The sequence below is a fragment of the Trichoderma camerunense genome (genome assembly GCF_050948025.1).
Source record: "Trichoderma camerunense strain CBS 138272 chromosome Unknown V8C40scaffold_5, whole genome shotgun sequence".
NCBI classification, from domain to species: Eukaryota; Fungi; Ascomycota; class Sordariomycetes; order Hypocreales; family Hypocreaceae; genus Trichoderma; species Trichoderma camerunense.
In genome coordinates, this window is record NW_028145365.1 from 1,312,785 (window position 1) to 1,328,179 (window position 15,395).

The 15,395-nt window shown below is 49.4% G+C and overlaps 6 protein-coding genes across 6 annotated transcripts; 3 read left to right on the forward strand and 3 right to left on the reverse strand.

Moving 5' to 3' along the window:
- Positions 1-80: 80 nt before the first annotated feature.
- Positions 81-3,114, reverse strand: V8C40DRAFT_239369 (fungal specific transcription factor domain-containing protein). Its single transcript, XM_083214624.1, has 4 exons — positions 2,956-3,114; positions 1,295-2,873; positions 860-1,242; positions 81-802 (listed from the first exon to the last, which is right to left on the reverse strand). Exons 2-4 carry the CDS (start codon positions 2,464-2,466, stop codon positions 492-494), a joined length of 1,866 nt encoding a protein of 621 aa, XP_083075665.1. The 5' UTR covers positions 2,467-2,873; positions 2,956-3,114; the 3' UTR covers positions 81-491.
- Positions 3,115-5,398: 2,284 nt separating this feature from the next.
- Positions 5,399-6,184, forward strand: V8C40DRAFT_263904 (polysaccharide lyase family 7 protein; the record flags this gene model as incomplete). Its single annotated transcript, XM_083219506.1, has 2 exons — positions 5,399-5,836; positions 5,894-6,184. The coding sequence occupies 2 exons, from the start codon at positions 5,399-5,401 to the stop codon at positions 6,182-6,184; spliced, it is 729 nt and encodes a 242-aa protein (XP_083075666.1).
- A 367-nt stretch (positions 6,185-6,551) lies between these two features.
- Positions 6,552-7,149, reverse strand: V8C40DRAFT_239372 (uncharacterized protein). The gene is made up of 2 exons (XM_083214625.1): positions 6,867-7,149; positions 6,552-6,806 (listed from the first exon to the last, which is right to left on the reverse strand). Exons 1-2 carry the CDS (start codon positions 7,038-7,040, stop codon positions 6,741-6,743), a joined length of 240 nt encoding a protein of 79 aa, XP_083075667.1. The 5' UTR covers positions 7,041-7,149; the 3' UTR covers positions 6,552-6,740.
- A 751-nt stretch (positions 7,150-7,900) lies between these two features.
- Positions 7,901-8,801, forward strand: V8C40DRAFT_286082 (uncharacterized protein; the record flags this gene model as incomplete). The annotated part of the gene is made up of 3 exons (XM_083222482.1): positions 7,901-8,052; positions 8,168-8,570; positions 8,643-8,801. The coding sequence occupies 3 exons, from the start codon at positions 7,901-7,903 to the stop codon at positions 8,799-8,801; spliced, it is 714 nt and encodes a 237-aa protein (XP_083075668.1).
- A 696-nt stretch (positions 8,802-9,497) lies between these two features.
- On the reverse strand, positions 9,498-10,980 carry V8C40DRAFT_263906 (Gfo/Idh/MocA family protein; the record flags this gene model as incomplete). Its single annotated transcript, XM_083219507.1, has 4 exons — positions 9,498-10,001; positions 10,061-10,479; positions 10,532-10,665; positions 10,880-10,980. 4 exons carry the CDS (start codon positions 10,978-10,980, stop codon positions 9,498-9,500), a joined length of 1,158 nt encoding a protein of 385 aa, XP_083075669.1.
- Positions 10,981-12,940: 1,960 nt separating this feature from the next.
- V8C40DRAFT_286085 (uncharacterized protein) lies at positions 12,941-15,199 on the forward strand. Its single transcript, XM_083222483.1, has one exon. It carries the CDS (start codon positions 13,173-13,175, stop codon positions 14,988-14,990), a length of 1,818 nt encoding a protein of 605 aa, XP_083075670.1. The 5' UTR covers positions 12,941-13,172; the 3' UTR covers positions 14,991-15,199.
- Positions 15,200-15,395: the final 196 nt, after the last annotated feature.

Sequence of the window (15,395 nt, forward strand, 5' to 3'; positions counted from 1 at the left end):
GACGCCCAAGGGCCTGTCTCTGCTTGACAACAGCCAATATAATCTCCAAACGCAGTCATCTTTACGAATAAAATTAAGTTCGCTGGATATTTGAATACATTAATGGCTAATCGTTAAAATTCTAGCCTTGATCCGATAATCTCTCCCATCCCATTTAGATACGTCGACAACTCAACTTTTCGATGCCATACGCTATGGAAGGCCCGTGCAGGTGTTCTACTCGGCCGAATTCGACTTAAAACGAGCGAGACGATCGAATAAGACGATCGGACGGGACAATATCATTGCTCTGGACGCCAGTCAAGGATATATAAGAGAAAGGAGGGTTGTTTGTCGAGAACTATACGAGAGTAAACATTATTCGATGTTTCATCATTCATGGCAATTAGTCTGGAAGCCCGCATGGTAAAATTGCAAGAGGATAGCTGTACAACAAGCTAATAATCTTTGGGCCACGCATGTTCAAATTTGGATAGACAAGAAATCGCAAATTAAAATCCATTAAAGCCTTCTGACCAGATCCAATTCGAGTCTTTGGTGATGTAGTCAAAGCTATCAATGCCATCTTGCACAATAACATCTCTCCCAATGCTGAATTGTGCGCTGGGTTCCTGATACAGAGCGAGAGCGGGATCTACCAGTCCCTCTGAATGGTCGATTGATGTCACCTCCTTCAGAGACAGAGCATTGATGTGGTCCGGAAAGAACAAGGTGCGTGACACGATCCAATGGTCGTCGTCACCCGGTTTGCTGTCTGCCCACTGCAGGTCAGTCAGCTTCTTCTCGTACCGCCGGAAAGAATCTATACGCAGCCCGTCAGTTTGTGTCTCCGTCACATCTACATTCCATTGCAACATACTCAAGACGAATTGGCCGAGACCCGAGAACTCAGCAAATCGCTCCAACGTCATGGTCAAGATTTGCAAGGAAAGCGACGCCCTCTCTGCCAGTTCCGGATCGGCTCGAGTGAATAGCTTGACAAGCAATTGGAGGCATGCGGGTACCCATAGGACAGAGGCAAGGTAAGGACAGGAGCGTGGCACATCGTCGGCCGACGAATCTCGAAGAATGGAGCAAACGGTCTCGGATGCAGACAGCGCCCGAGAAAATGCTTTGGCCTCGGGCGATGTGCCATTGTCGTTGCCCTGTCGTCGCCGGCGGGACAGGTCGTGGCAGATATTAAAGATGTCAGAGGGTGTTGCATGTTTGAAGCATCGAATCTTGCTGGAAATGGCAAAGACACTGCATTGTGGTCAGCGGTGGAACTACTGAGCCGGGATAGGTCGAGACTTGCGATTCGAGCAATAAACGTAGATGAAAGTGATCGGTCGAGATCTTAAATTGCCCGGCATCTCCCGTCTTCGATTCCAGGGGCATGTTCTGTTTGTAAAACGTAGCACACTCTTGGATTTTGGTGAGAATTTCGTTTGATTCAAGAGCATCGTCATGATTCATAGCTTCTTCGAGCATCTTTGCGCCAAGATGCATTGTTCTGATCCGATATGCCAGGACAGAGAGTTGAGGCTGTACTGTCAGAGATGCTCGCAAATCGTCGAGGCTCGCTGGTAGGAAATCCGATGGGCAGTAACGCCCTTGGAACCAGTCCTTGTCGTCACAAGGAAGCTTCGTCTTGCATTTTCCCCAATCAATCATGCGCGGCCTGTCTTTTGTTACGCAGATGAAGTTCTCCAGATCCGCAATGACCCACCAGGTGCGCCGCAGCTCCTCCTTCTTGACCCATATGGATTTGCAAGGCTCTGAATCGCTATCCCTCGACATGGATATTGTTTCGTCGTTATAGTCGACTTGATCCAAGCCACAGTCATGGGCCAATCGCACTGTAGTTAATAGCAAGGAATACGTCCGACCACTAAGTCCGATTCCCATTTGTGCAAAAGTAACAATGGCAGCAGCTTGTACGACTGTAATCGACGGCCTCTGCATCTCGCCGCTTTCAAGCTCCAGCCTGTCCATTCTCGAGGTTTCATTCATGAGGAGCCGGTATGCCTGACTGAGAAAGCCTTGGCCACGCTCCCATCGCTTTCGGCTCTTGTAGCGGATGTCATCTTGGCTGTCGTAGCTGCCAGACGCCCGACGCAGCAGCATGCGATCAAAAAGTTCGACTTCAGGATGATCCGAATATCTCGCCGCCAAAGCAAATATGCTTGACAGGATGAGCGTTGCCTGCTCGTCCAACGCGTACGAGCCACTTTCAACCCGGCTGACAAAGCTTGGTTGGTGAAGGAGGCGGATCTGCGGATGGACGTAGTCAAAATAGACATCTAACAGTTGAATGATGAGTGCTTTGGAAGGAAGAGGAGAGTCCTCTCTCGAAGAATTGCTCAACGGCGGCTGTAAAGGCACGGATTCGAGGGTTGTCGCCAATGCCGTAGCTTCGAGTGTGGGATCCAGGCTTGAAAGGGGATGAAACGTGTCTCCTGAGAAGGAGGGCTGAGACCAGCTCATCTGCTCCAGGCCATTTTGCGACCAACTTTCATCCCATTCGCCATTGTCATCGAGTGTTGAGCCCAAAGTCTGTGTTTCTTGGGGCGGCAGAGGGTCTAATTCGGTGGGTCAGAAGATGTCGGATGCGCCGCCGAATGTGTCGATAAAGTGATCAACTGCGCTCACCATTTGATTTGTCGCTAGTAGGTGCTATTCTCTTGTAGCCCTTTCTCGGGCCAGGCTTCTTTGTAAAGGCAGGGTAGATACAAGTTGCCATGGTTTGAGTGCATAGCAAACACTGCGGCTTCGTCCCGCTACCTAAAGGCACGTACGTAACACGAACATGAGCATGGGTATAGATTATAGATATGGATGCAACAACGATTCATTCTACACCACAGAGCATCGACTCACATCTCTTTTTCCTCCTGTATGCAACGATTGGTTAGCTGGCAATGGTCATCCATCACGTCAAGTAGAATCCAAAGCCAAATCAAGAAGGAAACTCACCGGCTGCAATTCTGACAGGCTCGGACCCGTTTGCTTTGGGGAGAGAGCATTTCCAGCAGTGACTGGATCCCGTCGTTGGGCCACAGAAACGCTATGCAATCCGAATCGCACCACCTTTGATCTTTCGTCTGCAGCAAGCCGACATGTCCAAGATTACCTTAGGCACAAACAAACCCGACAAGATTCCGCCCAGGTACAGTCACTTGCTGGTATTACTGTCTCTCCCCTCGCTTAGTGGATTAGTCAGCGCGCAACACCACTTAAGATGTGCACAGCATGACGCCTGAATCCTACATAATCCAGTACCTATGATGTCGGGTAGGTATTATTAGTAGTAGGCAGTAATGCAAATATCGACAAAGACTCGACTTCTGTTTCAGATGGCTGCCCTCGCTCAGGCTGGATTGATAAAAGCCAAGTATTCGTCCTATTATAATGCTATCGTGATTTTCAAGACGCGTATCATCACGGATCAGCATTTACTTCGATCCAGCATCTCATAACCACAAAATACTCACATAAGGTATGTAGCAAGGAGCAACAGCTAGACATTGGGCAATCGACAACAACAACCTAGATCAGTTGCTTCGTGGCCAGGCTTCGAAGAACCCGCTCGGAGACATGCTTCCCTTGTTTGCTAGAGCTTCTGCTAAACATTTGCCAGATCGGGCTTGATAGAGCAGACAGAAACAGAACTGAGAACAGGAATACACCCCCTCCGCGACAACCTCCACCACTGTCGATCTCGTTCGAGCGCCTGGAACCTGCCGTGACACTCCTGGCGGGGGAGCCTAAAGCTGGCTACGGTAGCTCCCGGTGCTACGGCTAAAAGGTACGGCTTGGCCAGCAAGCTTAAAGCCCCCGATTTGGTAGTTAGGTAGGTGGTCTACCATCTACCATGAAAACTAGGAGGCTGACAATCTTGCTCTCCTATCTCATTGGAATCAAGGCGGTCATTATGTCTCCGCAGTCACCCTTCAAGAGTACCAAGATCATCTAACTACATGTATTCAGGTCGCCAGCAATCTGACACCATCGACTGCAGTCATAGAGGGACTTCAAAGATATGATGGGAATATTGGCTCAATATGCTTCGCAAAGTACGATCCTCACTTGCCAGGGAGGCTTCATCTTCCGACCTATTTATCGGTATGCAGAGAGGCATCGTCACACGTTCAGCGAGAGGCTGTTCGACAAAGCCCTTCAACTAAGCGAAAAGAGAATTCTCGGCTGGATCAGGCTACCATGGGCCAAACAACCTTCCTACATGAGTAAAAAGATTACCCTTCCTTGGGGGCCAGCTCCTTCGGCGTGCCCATATTGTGAGACAAGGACTCCAAGTGACGCCGCAGTCAACGACGCTATTCGATCAGGCTGGCGAGCTTACCGCGTCTCTGGAGGTATTGGGACAGCAAATCCATGGATACTTACTGGCACAGTCCATTAAGAGAGTCGTCGTTGAATGCGCGCACGTAGCAGCCCTCGGGAAAATACGGCCAGTTGAACAATATCCAAGGTCGCTCGGCCTGCCAGCCAGCGTACACGAGGCGCCAGAGATACTTGACGTCAAATCGACAAACTCGCGCTCTATCTGTTCCTTTGCAAAATTTTCCTTGGTATCACCAGGAAAAGGAGAATACGCAGATTTGTTAAGAGATTTCGATATTAATACATCTCGAAGCCCTTCCTGGCATCTCGAAGCCAGTTATCAAAGAAGATTGCCATGTCCACGCTTTTGCGCAACGAAAACGAAAAGGAAACGAAAAGGAAGCCCCGTTCACGACTGGATTCCACATGCTGATGTGCAAATTCGTCCGAAGCTCGATGTTTCATGCATACATGTAACCCTTTATCATGCTGCGGGTTTTACAGCTCTGAACCCACACCCTCGGATACACTTCCGAAATAGCAGGGGGCCGGAGTCCATTGACGCCAGACACTTGCTAGTGTGAGTTGCTTGCCAAGCTGCCTTAAACGGCAATTGCAGGTACAGGGAAAGGTGGTTAGCGCCGGCTAGCCTGAAGTGTGTGCCACAGGTAACTACCTCTCTAAGGTCTAAGGAACTGCTGGCCTGAATGTCGGGCCGTTTCGACCTTCCAAAGTAAATCAGGTGTCCCTGTAGAGCCGCCCTTATTCGTGCAAAAATCCTGCTATTCATGGACTCGTATGCCTACAGTAGAGCTCGTACGGCGGATATTATGCCTCCAGTAGATGGGGCCCTAAGAGCTCTGTGCTGATCAGTTGGGTGCTGGCTGACCATTCGAGAAACAATGGATCTGGGGTAGAATTAGTAGTCTCAAGGGATCTGAGGCTGCGTTGTGGTTGACTCAGTTTTGTCTACGAGTATATATAGGGACTAAGGTTCCCTCTCAAGTGTTCTCCTTCGTATATCACCATCAACCATCCTCTTTCTACTCCTCGTTGATACTTTCCTACCATCGCCATGTTCTCTCACAAGTCTGAAAAGGCGCTTCTCGCCTTTGCTCTTTGCTTCTCCGCTGCTTCTGCCTTGAACCCATCCTGTGCTCCAGGAGGCAACTTCAACCTTAGCCCATTCGTACTTCAGTTGCCAAGCGGCACCACCAACAACCCGGACCAAATCCCCGCCTCCAAGCTCACGGGCTGTGGTGGCTATCAAGATCCCGGCCACCACTACTTCTTCACCGAGTCTGGTGATGGCGCCATGGTCATGAAGGCCCCAGGTGGAGGAAATTGTGCTACCTTCCCGGGTGCACCACGCTGCCGCTCCGAATTCGGCGAAACTCAACCGTGGAGTTCTACAGCTGCAACCAACCGCCTGACGGCTGACCTCCTCGTCACGACCGGCAGCAGCATCTGCATTGGCCAGGTGTTCCAGTCAAACTCCAACAACAAGCCTCTCGTAAGTCTTGCGGGCAACCCACTACGCATCACCTAGGTATGTTGCTAACAAAACCAGGCTGAGGTTTACTACAACGGCAATGGCCAAATCACCGTCGGTGTTGAGTTTGTTGCAACTGGTGGCCAAGGCCAGGACTTGAACAAGATTGACACTATCACCCCTGGCAGCCGATTTACCTACGATTTGCGCTTCGAGAATGGCCAGCTGCAGTTTGGCCTCAACGGTGGACCATTGAAGACCCTAAAGCAATACTTCAGCACTCCCAAGGCTTTCTTCAAGATGGGTAACTATAATCAGGGCGGCGACGACTCTGATATTCACGTTTTCAGCCTCACTGTTCAGCACTAGGCATGTCCCGTTCAATAAATGAACCAGAGGTTACATGTAACTAAAGAAGCATCTCTTGCATTTACATGTATATATTATGTTACGGACCAGCCTTAGGTGGCGTAACACATAAATAAGGCAGAGGATAATAGCACATATTTCGATTCACTTATTATATTAAACTGCAGCAGTCATTGAACTTGTATTGATATTCAAAAGTCTGGTTCGCTTTAGTTATACAAAAGACACTTTTTTCCATCCAGTTTGGCAGCTCCTGGCGGTGCTGGTCTCGATGTGCGCATGATGTCAAGGCAAAAGTGAATGAACGCGCTATTAGCGATCTATTCTTTGCTCAGTCAACTAATCCTCATATCTAATACCTAGTACACCGCGGCACATGACAAAGGATACCTGTATTTTCCACATACAAAAAACTAACGGGGACAGATTATTCCGTACGGAAATCCCCAAAAAAGTCATATGAGACGATTCGGTGAAGCCCGGACGGATATTCCACATGTTAATACGAGATAGTGGTGCTGTGCCACTCCTGGTCTCCTCCTGGTAGGCCTGTGTGCTAATGATCTGCAATATATCCAGTTTCAAAGAAACCTAGCCTCGTGGGCCGAACTTGGCGTCCTGCCTATTCCGGGGCAGGCGTTAGTAATGTACCCAGTAAGATATCGCACAAAGTTGCACTCACTGAAATGCCACCCAACCACCTTCCCCCCACGGGCGAAAAAGCAGATCTTGGTTCAATGGGTAGCTGTAAAGTTGCTATAATTACTCCGTAGCTGCTACATGATGATGCCATTGGTGGTAAGATCACGATCACGCTCGGAATAATTACAGGGACCTCGTACTGTATGCGAGACATGCGATCAGGCAGGTCCCTGACACTTGAGATTCTGTATGTATTTGCCGAGAGGCGTTTTCCATGTTTCCATCGGAGGCTCCGTTGTCGTGGAGTGCCTGACAACTGGAGCAGGGCAGCAAGTGGATGCGCGGAACAAGCCAGAACATGCTGAGTTTCATTCCGAGTGGACTCTCTCCTTCAATTTGGGCAAGTGCCTGGCAACAATTGGTCGGAGCATCCTGGGACTGACAAACGGCAAGATCCCCGCAACGACCGCTGGAAGGTCCGCCTATCACAACATGGAAAAGATTTGAGAGGTTCAATAGGAGTAGGCATTATTATTTCCCTCTACTGAACCTCGTATTGACCAGCAGCTGTGCGGGCGTGAGCAAGGTGCTTATATCATATCTGAACTGGCTGGATTGTCACAAGGGTTCCGCCTGATGCACAACTGCATCGCCAAACACCTTCTCAATATTAAGTTGACGAATGGGTGCCAAGTCGGAGATAAACGTGGAGTTGGGTAAAAAACTAAGGTGGTTGAAACAGGTGCAGTATTCTTCGACCGGTGTGGTGGATCTGGGCTTTGATAGGTGGGAACACTTCACGATGATACCTGCAGACTTTCACGAATACGTCTATTCTGAGCCAGGATCTCGCGGCACCGGGGGGTTAGAAACAATATTGAACCCTTCGATAAGCGCGGCGAGCTTAGCTAACCTTAATCTACAGACCTGTCCAAGTATCTCTTCCTTCCACCTGAGCGCCTGGCTTGGAGCTCCTTCTTAGCGCGGCAAAGGAATACGGAGTAAGTACAGGTAGATGAAAACCTATTTCAGCCGTAGCAATAGATGTTAAGATCGTATCATGACAAGGTTCCCATGTTGCGGGATGTTAGCTCCGGAGATCTTGGGCTCGGCGTCCTTTCCATGACATCATACGACGGGCTGCGAGTCACGGCGGATTCAGCATACCTGTCTGATGTACCTTCCAATTTGATCATCAGGACAGAATCACCTGTGGCCCGAAATCTGTTTGATGGGAAGAAGGCAATAGGAGTTGAGTTGACCAGTGGCACGCAATGTTGGTTACTTCGCACTCAATCCTCTGGGGTCCCTCAAATTACCTCTACTAACACCGAATCACAGACTTTGCTACTCGGGAAACGATAATCAGTGCTGGTGCTACCGACTCGCCAAAGATTCTGCTGCTCTTGTAATTGGCCCCCAGACCGAGCTAGCCAGACACGGGACTCCGGTCACATCGGTCCTCCCAGGAGTTGGAAACAACTTCAAGGACAAATGTATGATCTATCTAAAATCTCATCTACAGCCAGGCACAGTGCCGAGCATCAGCATGAATGACGTGGCCGGCTGGCAGCAGCAATGGGAAGAAGATCGAACGGGATCAATGGTTGTTGAGCCCTGTCGAATTGCGACGGGATACTTTAAGCTCGACAATCTAGAGACATTCGCTGTGTTCCAGCAGCTTGATGAGCAGGCAAAGCAGCTGCTGATGCGGCCGCGGACTCCTATGTACGAAATAGCGCCAGTAAGTGAGATCAATGCAATGGCGGTATGTGTCAAGTTGGGTTTCTGATGGGCAATATTACCACCTCAACAGGGAATATTTGCGGATCCAACAACTGGCGGTTCCTTTTTTCGGGACGCCTGTCATCTTGATGCACCCTCAATCAACGGGAAAATCTCCCTCCGAAGCTCTGACCCGGCGGCAGCTCCTATTATCCCGTTGTACTACCTGAAGAACCCCTATGATCGTTGAGTTCTTGTGGAATCGACCAAGAAAATGATCGATTTCATATACAGCTCCAAAATCCCTGCTGCTGAGCCCATCGTGGGCCTCCCAGGTAAAACAGACGAGGACATTCTGGTACAGCAGTCTTCAAAGATGAACTTTGATCAACTCCTATATCTGCAAGTATACTGACATAAAGCTTGCAGCAATTCGGTTGAAATTACGTGTCAACCGCTTGGTACCCACAGGGTACAGTCAAAATGGGAAAGCTAGACGACGAAACTGCTTGCGTAGGATCGGATTTCCGGGTCATCGGCATCGAGCATTTGCGAGTCGCAGATCTGAGTGTGGTTCCCGTGACCCCGAGGTGAGCTCCGTCGAGGCGTTTTTGAGTGTTATTTTGCCATATCCCCCTCGCCTAGCACCCTTACCCAAGCCAGTGCGTACGTGACTGGCGAAATTACCGCCCAAAAGCTTATCAGCACCTATGGCTTGTAATCTTCTGATGCCCTGGATAAGTACTCAAGTCGTTGATGAATCTATTCATAGAATTAGATGAATGCGAAGACTACCTAGGTAGGTAGGCCAAGCTGGCCCCATGTACATGGATCAACTTAGTTTACGTATTGTACAAAAAAGAATTGATGTATCGAAATAATTAGACAGAAAAGGCGCTTTAGTATGTGTATCATTGTAAGAAAACCCATGTTAACATTCTCCCCATCATCGGAAAGAACTCGTCGGCCGAGGCCCCAGTCCGCTCTTCTCATAAGCCATGTCGACCATCTTCATCTGGGCAATGGAATCTTCCCTCTCGACCCAGTACTGCGTCTTGCGGCCCTTGACTTTGTTGACAAACTGCTCCAGCTGGTGTCTGTACGACATCCAGTAGGTCTCGCCCGGCAGATTGGCAAACTCACCACCGGCTTCTTTCCTGGTATAAGCCTTGCGGGACGATGTCTCTTCCCATTTTCTTAGGACTGCGCCCTCCTTGGTCCGGATCTCGTTAATTTCCTTTACTTCAATGCGATGCCAAAAGACAGCGTGGACGAGGCCCTGAAGAGTTAGCTCACGCTTCTGGTACTGTGTCTGGCCGGCTGGGAGAGTATCGTTGGGAATGATAGCTTCCTTGGTATAGACAGTGACCCAAGAGGGCTTGATGATGGCTTCGCCCATGAGTGTACTAGAGGCGATACCAATGCCACCATTGGGGAAGCGGAATGTGGCCTTGAACTCGTAGTCGCACTTGTCGTGGATGCCGTAAAAGCTTTTGCATCGCAGCTAACGCATTCCTCGGGACTGTCGCCAAAGAGCAGACGCAGGGCCGCAAAGTTGTAGGTACCCATGGCCATAATAGTGCCGCCAGACAGGTTGTAATTGAAGTGAATTTGGTCCTTGTTGCTGGCCCACCACGGAATCATGGATCGCGTCTCAATACGCTCGATCTCGGCGGGTTTGACGAGAGAGCGAAAGAGAGCCCAAGAAGGATAGAAGCGGTTATGGAAGGCTTCGAGTAGTACAGGTCCATCTGGCTGGTCCAGCTCAGGCAGGTTGAAAAGAATCTCGGCCTCGGTAGAGTTGGACGTGCAGGGTTTCTCAAGAAGGACATGCTTGCCAGCGCGAATAGCACGGACAGCCCACTCAAAGTGAAGACCGTTAGGCAAGGGGATGAAGACGGCATCAATGTTGGGATCATCGAGGATATCTGACAATCGGATGAGCTTGTGTCTGAGGAGAATGAGATGGCTTGTATCTACCTTGATAGGTATCCTTGACTTCGAGGACGCCGTGGGTCTTTGCATACTCCTCGGCCTTTTTGCGATCGCGGGCGCTAATGGCCTGCACGATGACCTCGGGGTGCGATTTGGCAGGTTTGAAGAGAGCAAGGGGACTGTAAGTATGTTTCCGTTAGCCACATAGATTTCTAGTAGTAGAAAAAGAAGACAAAGACAATGCGATAGGCTAGAGCTGAAGCTGTGGGGAGCTGGGCAGGGCCGGGTGAGGTTGAAGAATAGCATCGTCGCTTGGGACATCGGCTGTGGTCTCAATAAATTTAATCTAAGCCGTCCCAGATTCGAATGATTTATTAAAAAATCAAGCCTTACGCAATATCGGCCGCCCCCAAGACGCCGAATCTTATAGCATCGGTGCTCTTTGGGGGTGTGGGTGGGTGGAAGCATCCATAGATTCGACTGATAATACCCATCTTTGGCTGTTTGGCGTCGATGGTATCGAAAGGTGCGATGAAGCTGTAAATCAAGCTGAAAGTTTATATTCGTACTAGAAGTATCAAGAAGATAGCTGTCGTAGAGGCGAGGATGTTGTTTGATGACTGGAGGGAAGATGGTCTCTGTCGATCCGGCTGGCCACTGTTATATATGTGGAAGCAGAGGATGCCGACAAACTGTGGAAATTAGTCGCTGCCATGACGATTCCTTCTTGTCGCCGGCTTGCGTGTCCTCTTGCGTGTCCCTTGACCTTTTTTGGTCTGTTAGATGTACTGACGGAGATCGAGATCCAAGGGAGAACATTGGAAGCATCAAGAAAGCCTCGCGGAGGAAACAGGCGGATCGGAGAGATACAATGTAGATTTCAGGGCTGTAAGTGGACGATGGCGTTTGTGGCGTTTTAGCACCCGGCCGGCGCTATCCATTGGGCCGTGCCGAGCAAATCAGGGCCCTCGGGTCGGCCAATTCAGGCGATAACCGCCTGTGAGAGACGTCCACTCCACTGTGAAATTGATCCCCGGGCCCTGTCAGTTAGCGTCACACCCGCTGTACTCCCTGTAAAGGGAAATATTATCCAGCACCCCAAATTCATTATCCAACACCCCAAATTTTAAATATTTATTTTTTATATGACCTTTCCATAATATGCGAAGTACCTTGGGGCGCCGGATAACGAATTTGGGGTGCTGGATAATTGTTCTCCCTGTAAAATAGACCCCAAGTGCTGGTGCTTTTAGCGCCATCTGGATTGAATTGCGCCGTTGCCGATTTGGTGGCTTGACCGGGGAATGCATCGCGGAAGCTACTCGTATTTCGACTTCAACGCTGCAAATGACTTTGCCGTCACAAGCTCGAAAATCACAAGCAAACGGCGAATTGCATTGCAACAAGCAAAATAAATGAATCCTCATGACTGTTTGATTCCTCTCAATTTCCGCGCCTCGCCAGATTCTCCGCCTGCAAAGCTATTCCGTCGGTGGCGTCTCTTCCAGTTCAGTCCTTTCCAGTCTAGTCCGATGGTCCTTACGTGAGTTTCAACTTCATGCGTCAACAGATAACTGAGCAGTTCGTCGTCACGTGCCTCCATCGACGATTGATTCTTGGAGCCATTATCGCCGTCATGGATCCAATGACTCAAAGTGAGCCTTGCAGGAACTTTGTTTTTGTTCAGCCAGCAGCCTCAATTCGCCATGCAGAGGTGCCCTGTACAGGACATGCAGCCAAAACATTCACCGTCAAACAGTCTTGAATCCTTCCAAGCATTCCATCGTGTCCGTATGTTGATTCAATGTACGTTAGCTGCTGAAAGTCGGAGATACACATCCCAATGTTCTCAGACGCACCTCACCTAGCCATGACAGCAAGAGACTTGCAAGTGGTTGTGGTGGACAACACTCCAAGGCAACTTCAACTTCGATATCAACCATTTTACCATCTAGCCGCGTCATTTCACGATAACGATTCTTCTTCGGAAACTTCTTTATAGCTTTATCTAATCTACTTCTGTTCTTTTGTTGGTACCACCTCGAATACGCAGTGCGAAAGACAAAGCTTTCCACAAACCGACTCATCCAAGGAAGAATCCGGACTGGGGGAAAGGCATAATAAAGCGCCACGAATGGAAGAGGTGTATACTCGTACATGTATGGAGCTAGCGGTGAGACTTGGTAGCAACATGGCCTCGCTCTTCTTCCTCATACCTTTGGCCGTAGCCTCTCGTCAAGCCCATTACGTATACGGGCTTCGCGCTACCAGGGATGCTGCCGTTGCCTTCAGGTCTGTTATCTCTTGCGAGGCGCAGAATGAGACAAGAGATAGCAGATATTGTCACATGAAGAACCGGCTTGTTAATACGTACCTAGAACATCAAAGGCCTTGAAACTATAAGGCCAGCTAAGCCCATTGACTCATAGAGGAGGCTTTTTCTTGAGCCTTATAGTTTGAACTGATGCAAATTTCGAGTTCAAGAGACGCATATAAGGAGGTAAGAAGCCCTCCAATATCCAAAAAGAAATCTCCCACCACAAATACTCTCCAAGACAATCCTCCGCTCGCTATCGATATCACTGCAAAGATCTCTCTCTAGGACAATCCTCTGCTCGCTATCAATATCACTGCAAAGATCTCTCTCTAAGACAATCCTCTGCTCGCTATCAATATCACTGCAAAAATGCGCCCTGACAACCAACCAAGCGATGCCTCTGGCGCTGCCACCTTGTTTGGGAACCTCCCTCCCGGTGTGCCTGGAGCAGGAGCAGCCTGGACTGGCAATAACACCCAAGCTGGAACAACAGCACAAGTCCCAAATGCCGCAGATGCACCCGAACCAACCAATCACTTTTTCGATGCTGCTTCCATGAGCTTCAATCATGCTGCCCAGACCCTGGAGACACATCATGCTGCCATGTTGACGGAGACCGCCTCCATGGAAAACGGAGCTGGTCATCAAGCCGACAACATTGAGCATATCGCCCACCCTATTAACCTTGATTATATCCCGGAGTCTAACAACTTCCAACTCCCGGAGTCTAACCACTTCCACCTTCCGCACTCCAACAACCTCGACCTTCCGCGCTTTAACATTTCCGACCTCCCGCACCCTGACGAATTCGAGCGCGCCCTGCTTGAAGATCTTGGGGAACTCCCGGAAGACGCAGACCTGGACTTTGCCTTCCCGGCCCAGCAGCAACTCGATGAGCAGCCCCAGCAGCAGCTTCAACCCAATGTTCAGCAATGGCAGCCACAACCCAATGAGGAGCAACAGCAGCCGCAACCCAATGTCCAGCAACAGCAGCCGCAATCGAGTTTGGATAAGAAAATCAAGCTCCTCAAGGATTTAACTGAGCTACTGGAAACTCGACACACTGCATCTCCCGCTCAACTTGAGGAGAGTATAAATCAGCTGCTGGGATCTCAACAAAGTGCATCTCCCGCTCCATTTCAGGAGAATTCAACTCAGCTTTTGGAACCTCAACAAAGTGCATCTCCCGCTCAACTTCAGCAGAGTGCACTGCCTGCTATGGCTCAACCTACCCAGCAGCAGCAGCAGCAGCAATCTAGGGCAAGCCCTTTCCCCCAACGACCACCCGATCCCCACGCCATGCTTGAAAATATCTCCATAATCACAGACAATTTCAAAGAGGTTCACGCGAGGACATGCGAGTGTGTTGGCGGCGTGAACATGCGGGTGGCCCAAGGTTCTAGTAGGGAACAGGAGTTGGCGACGTTCCAAGTCGATAACCAAGTGCATCAGTGGGTCAATCACTGGGTGAAAGAAGATGCAAAGAATCCCTGGGCCCCAATCTTGAGGGACACCCCCCCAGTACCCAGCGCCAACGCCAACGCCAACGCCAACTTCAACTTGAACGGATTTTTGAACAGCTACAACCGGAGCTTTAGTTGGCTCTACTGGAGGGCAATGTCTGCCTCGAGTGGCCTGAGGAGGATCCTTCAAGGTCTACCGCATGACTGGATTTTCGGAAAAGGGCCCGATGCCGTTCCTGAAGAACTTCGTCAAGCCGTGATTGAGTGCCACACACTCTCGCTCAACACTTTCAATGCACTTTTGGCCTTCATGGAGCACGATGAAAATCTTCTGCCATTCAGTTTCACCAGTAATGGGCACTTTGTCGTCCTAAGCACCATCAATCAGACCCAGGGCCAAGGAGCACAAACCTCCGATGCGATACGCTATCTTACAGAGAAATGCCATGAGAGGATTCTCGCCCAATCCCGTTATGTTCACAGCCTCTTGCGAGACCTCTTCCCATACCCCGTGCTGCCAGACCTACAGCAAGTTCAAGCCATTACCGAAGACCAGCTTCAGATGCTGCGGCAACAACAACAAGAAGCCGCGCGAGACTACCCAATGCTGAGCGTCTACCCATTTGTGGCAGGACCGAATGCAAGCAACGACCAGATTAAGACGCTGGAGTTTTGTGTTTTCTACCGCCTTAATTTCATTCTGCAGAGACTCCCCCGGATATAAGTCTAGGGCGAAGCGTCTCTATGCACATATGGAGCAATTATGGATAATCGTTCATGTTATCATTTCGCATTGGAGGACATTCTTCTCAACGTGTCATGCTGGTTATGGTATGCAGTTCACCGAGAAAAGAAAAACAAGGAAAACAGAAGGAAAAGGAGAAAAAGAAAGAAAAAAGATTGTTTGTTTTAATTGTTCAATGGATTGGCTATGGTTGGATTGTTTGTTCACTGGATTGGTTATGGAAAGATTGTCTGTTCAATTGCTTGGTTATGGAAATATTGTTTGTTCAATGGGTTGGTTATGCGTAGGCATCTACCTAGGTAGTAAAAATACCAAAAAAAAAGTCTGCTTTCGTAACTACCCTGTACACAATGCATGCTAGCTCTGTGATACATCAACGCATGG

Coding starts and splice junctions, on each gene's coding strand:
- V8C40DRAFT_239372 (XM_083214625.1), bottom strand. CDS start 7,040: ATGTCTCGCATACAGTACGAGGTCCCTGTAATTATTCCGAGCGTGATC. Junction 6,807..6,866: donor GGTGGTTGGGTGGCATTTCA/GTGAGTGCAACT, acceptor GCCCCGGAATAG/GCAGGACGCCAAGTTCGGCC.
- V8C40DRAFT_286085 (XM_083222483.1), top strand. CDS start 13,173: ATGCGCCCTGACAACCAACCAAGCGATGCCTCTGGCGCTGCCACCTTG.
- V8C40DRAFT_239369 (XM_083214624.1), bottom strand. CDS start 2,466: ATGAGCTGGTCTCAGCCCTCCTTCTCAGGAGACACGTTTCATCCCCTT. Junction 1,243..1,294: donor CTACGTTTATTGCTCGAATC/GCAAGTCTCGAC, acceptor ACCACAATGCAG/TGTCTTTGCCATTTCCAGCA. Junction 803..859: donor TCTCGGCCAATTCGTCTTGA/GTATGTTGCAAT, acceptor GGCTGCGTATAG/ATTCTTTCCGGCGGTACGAG.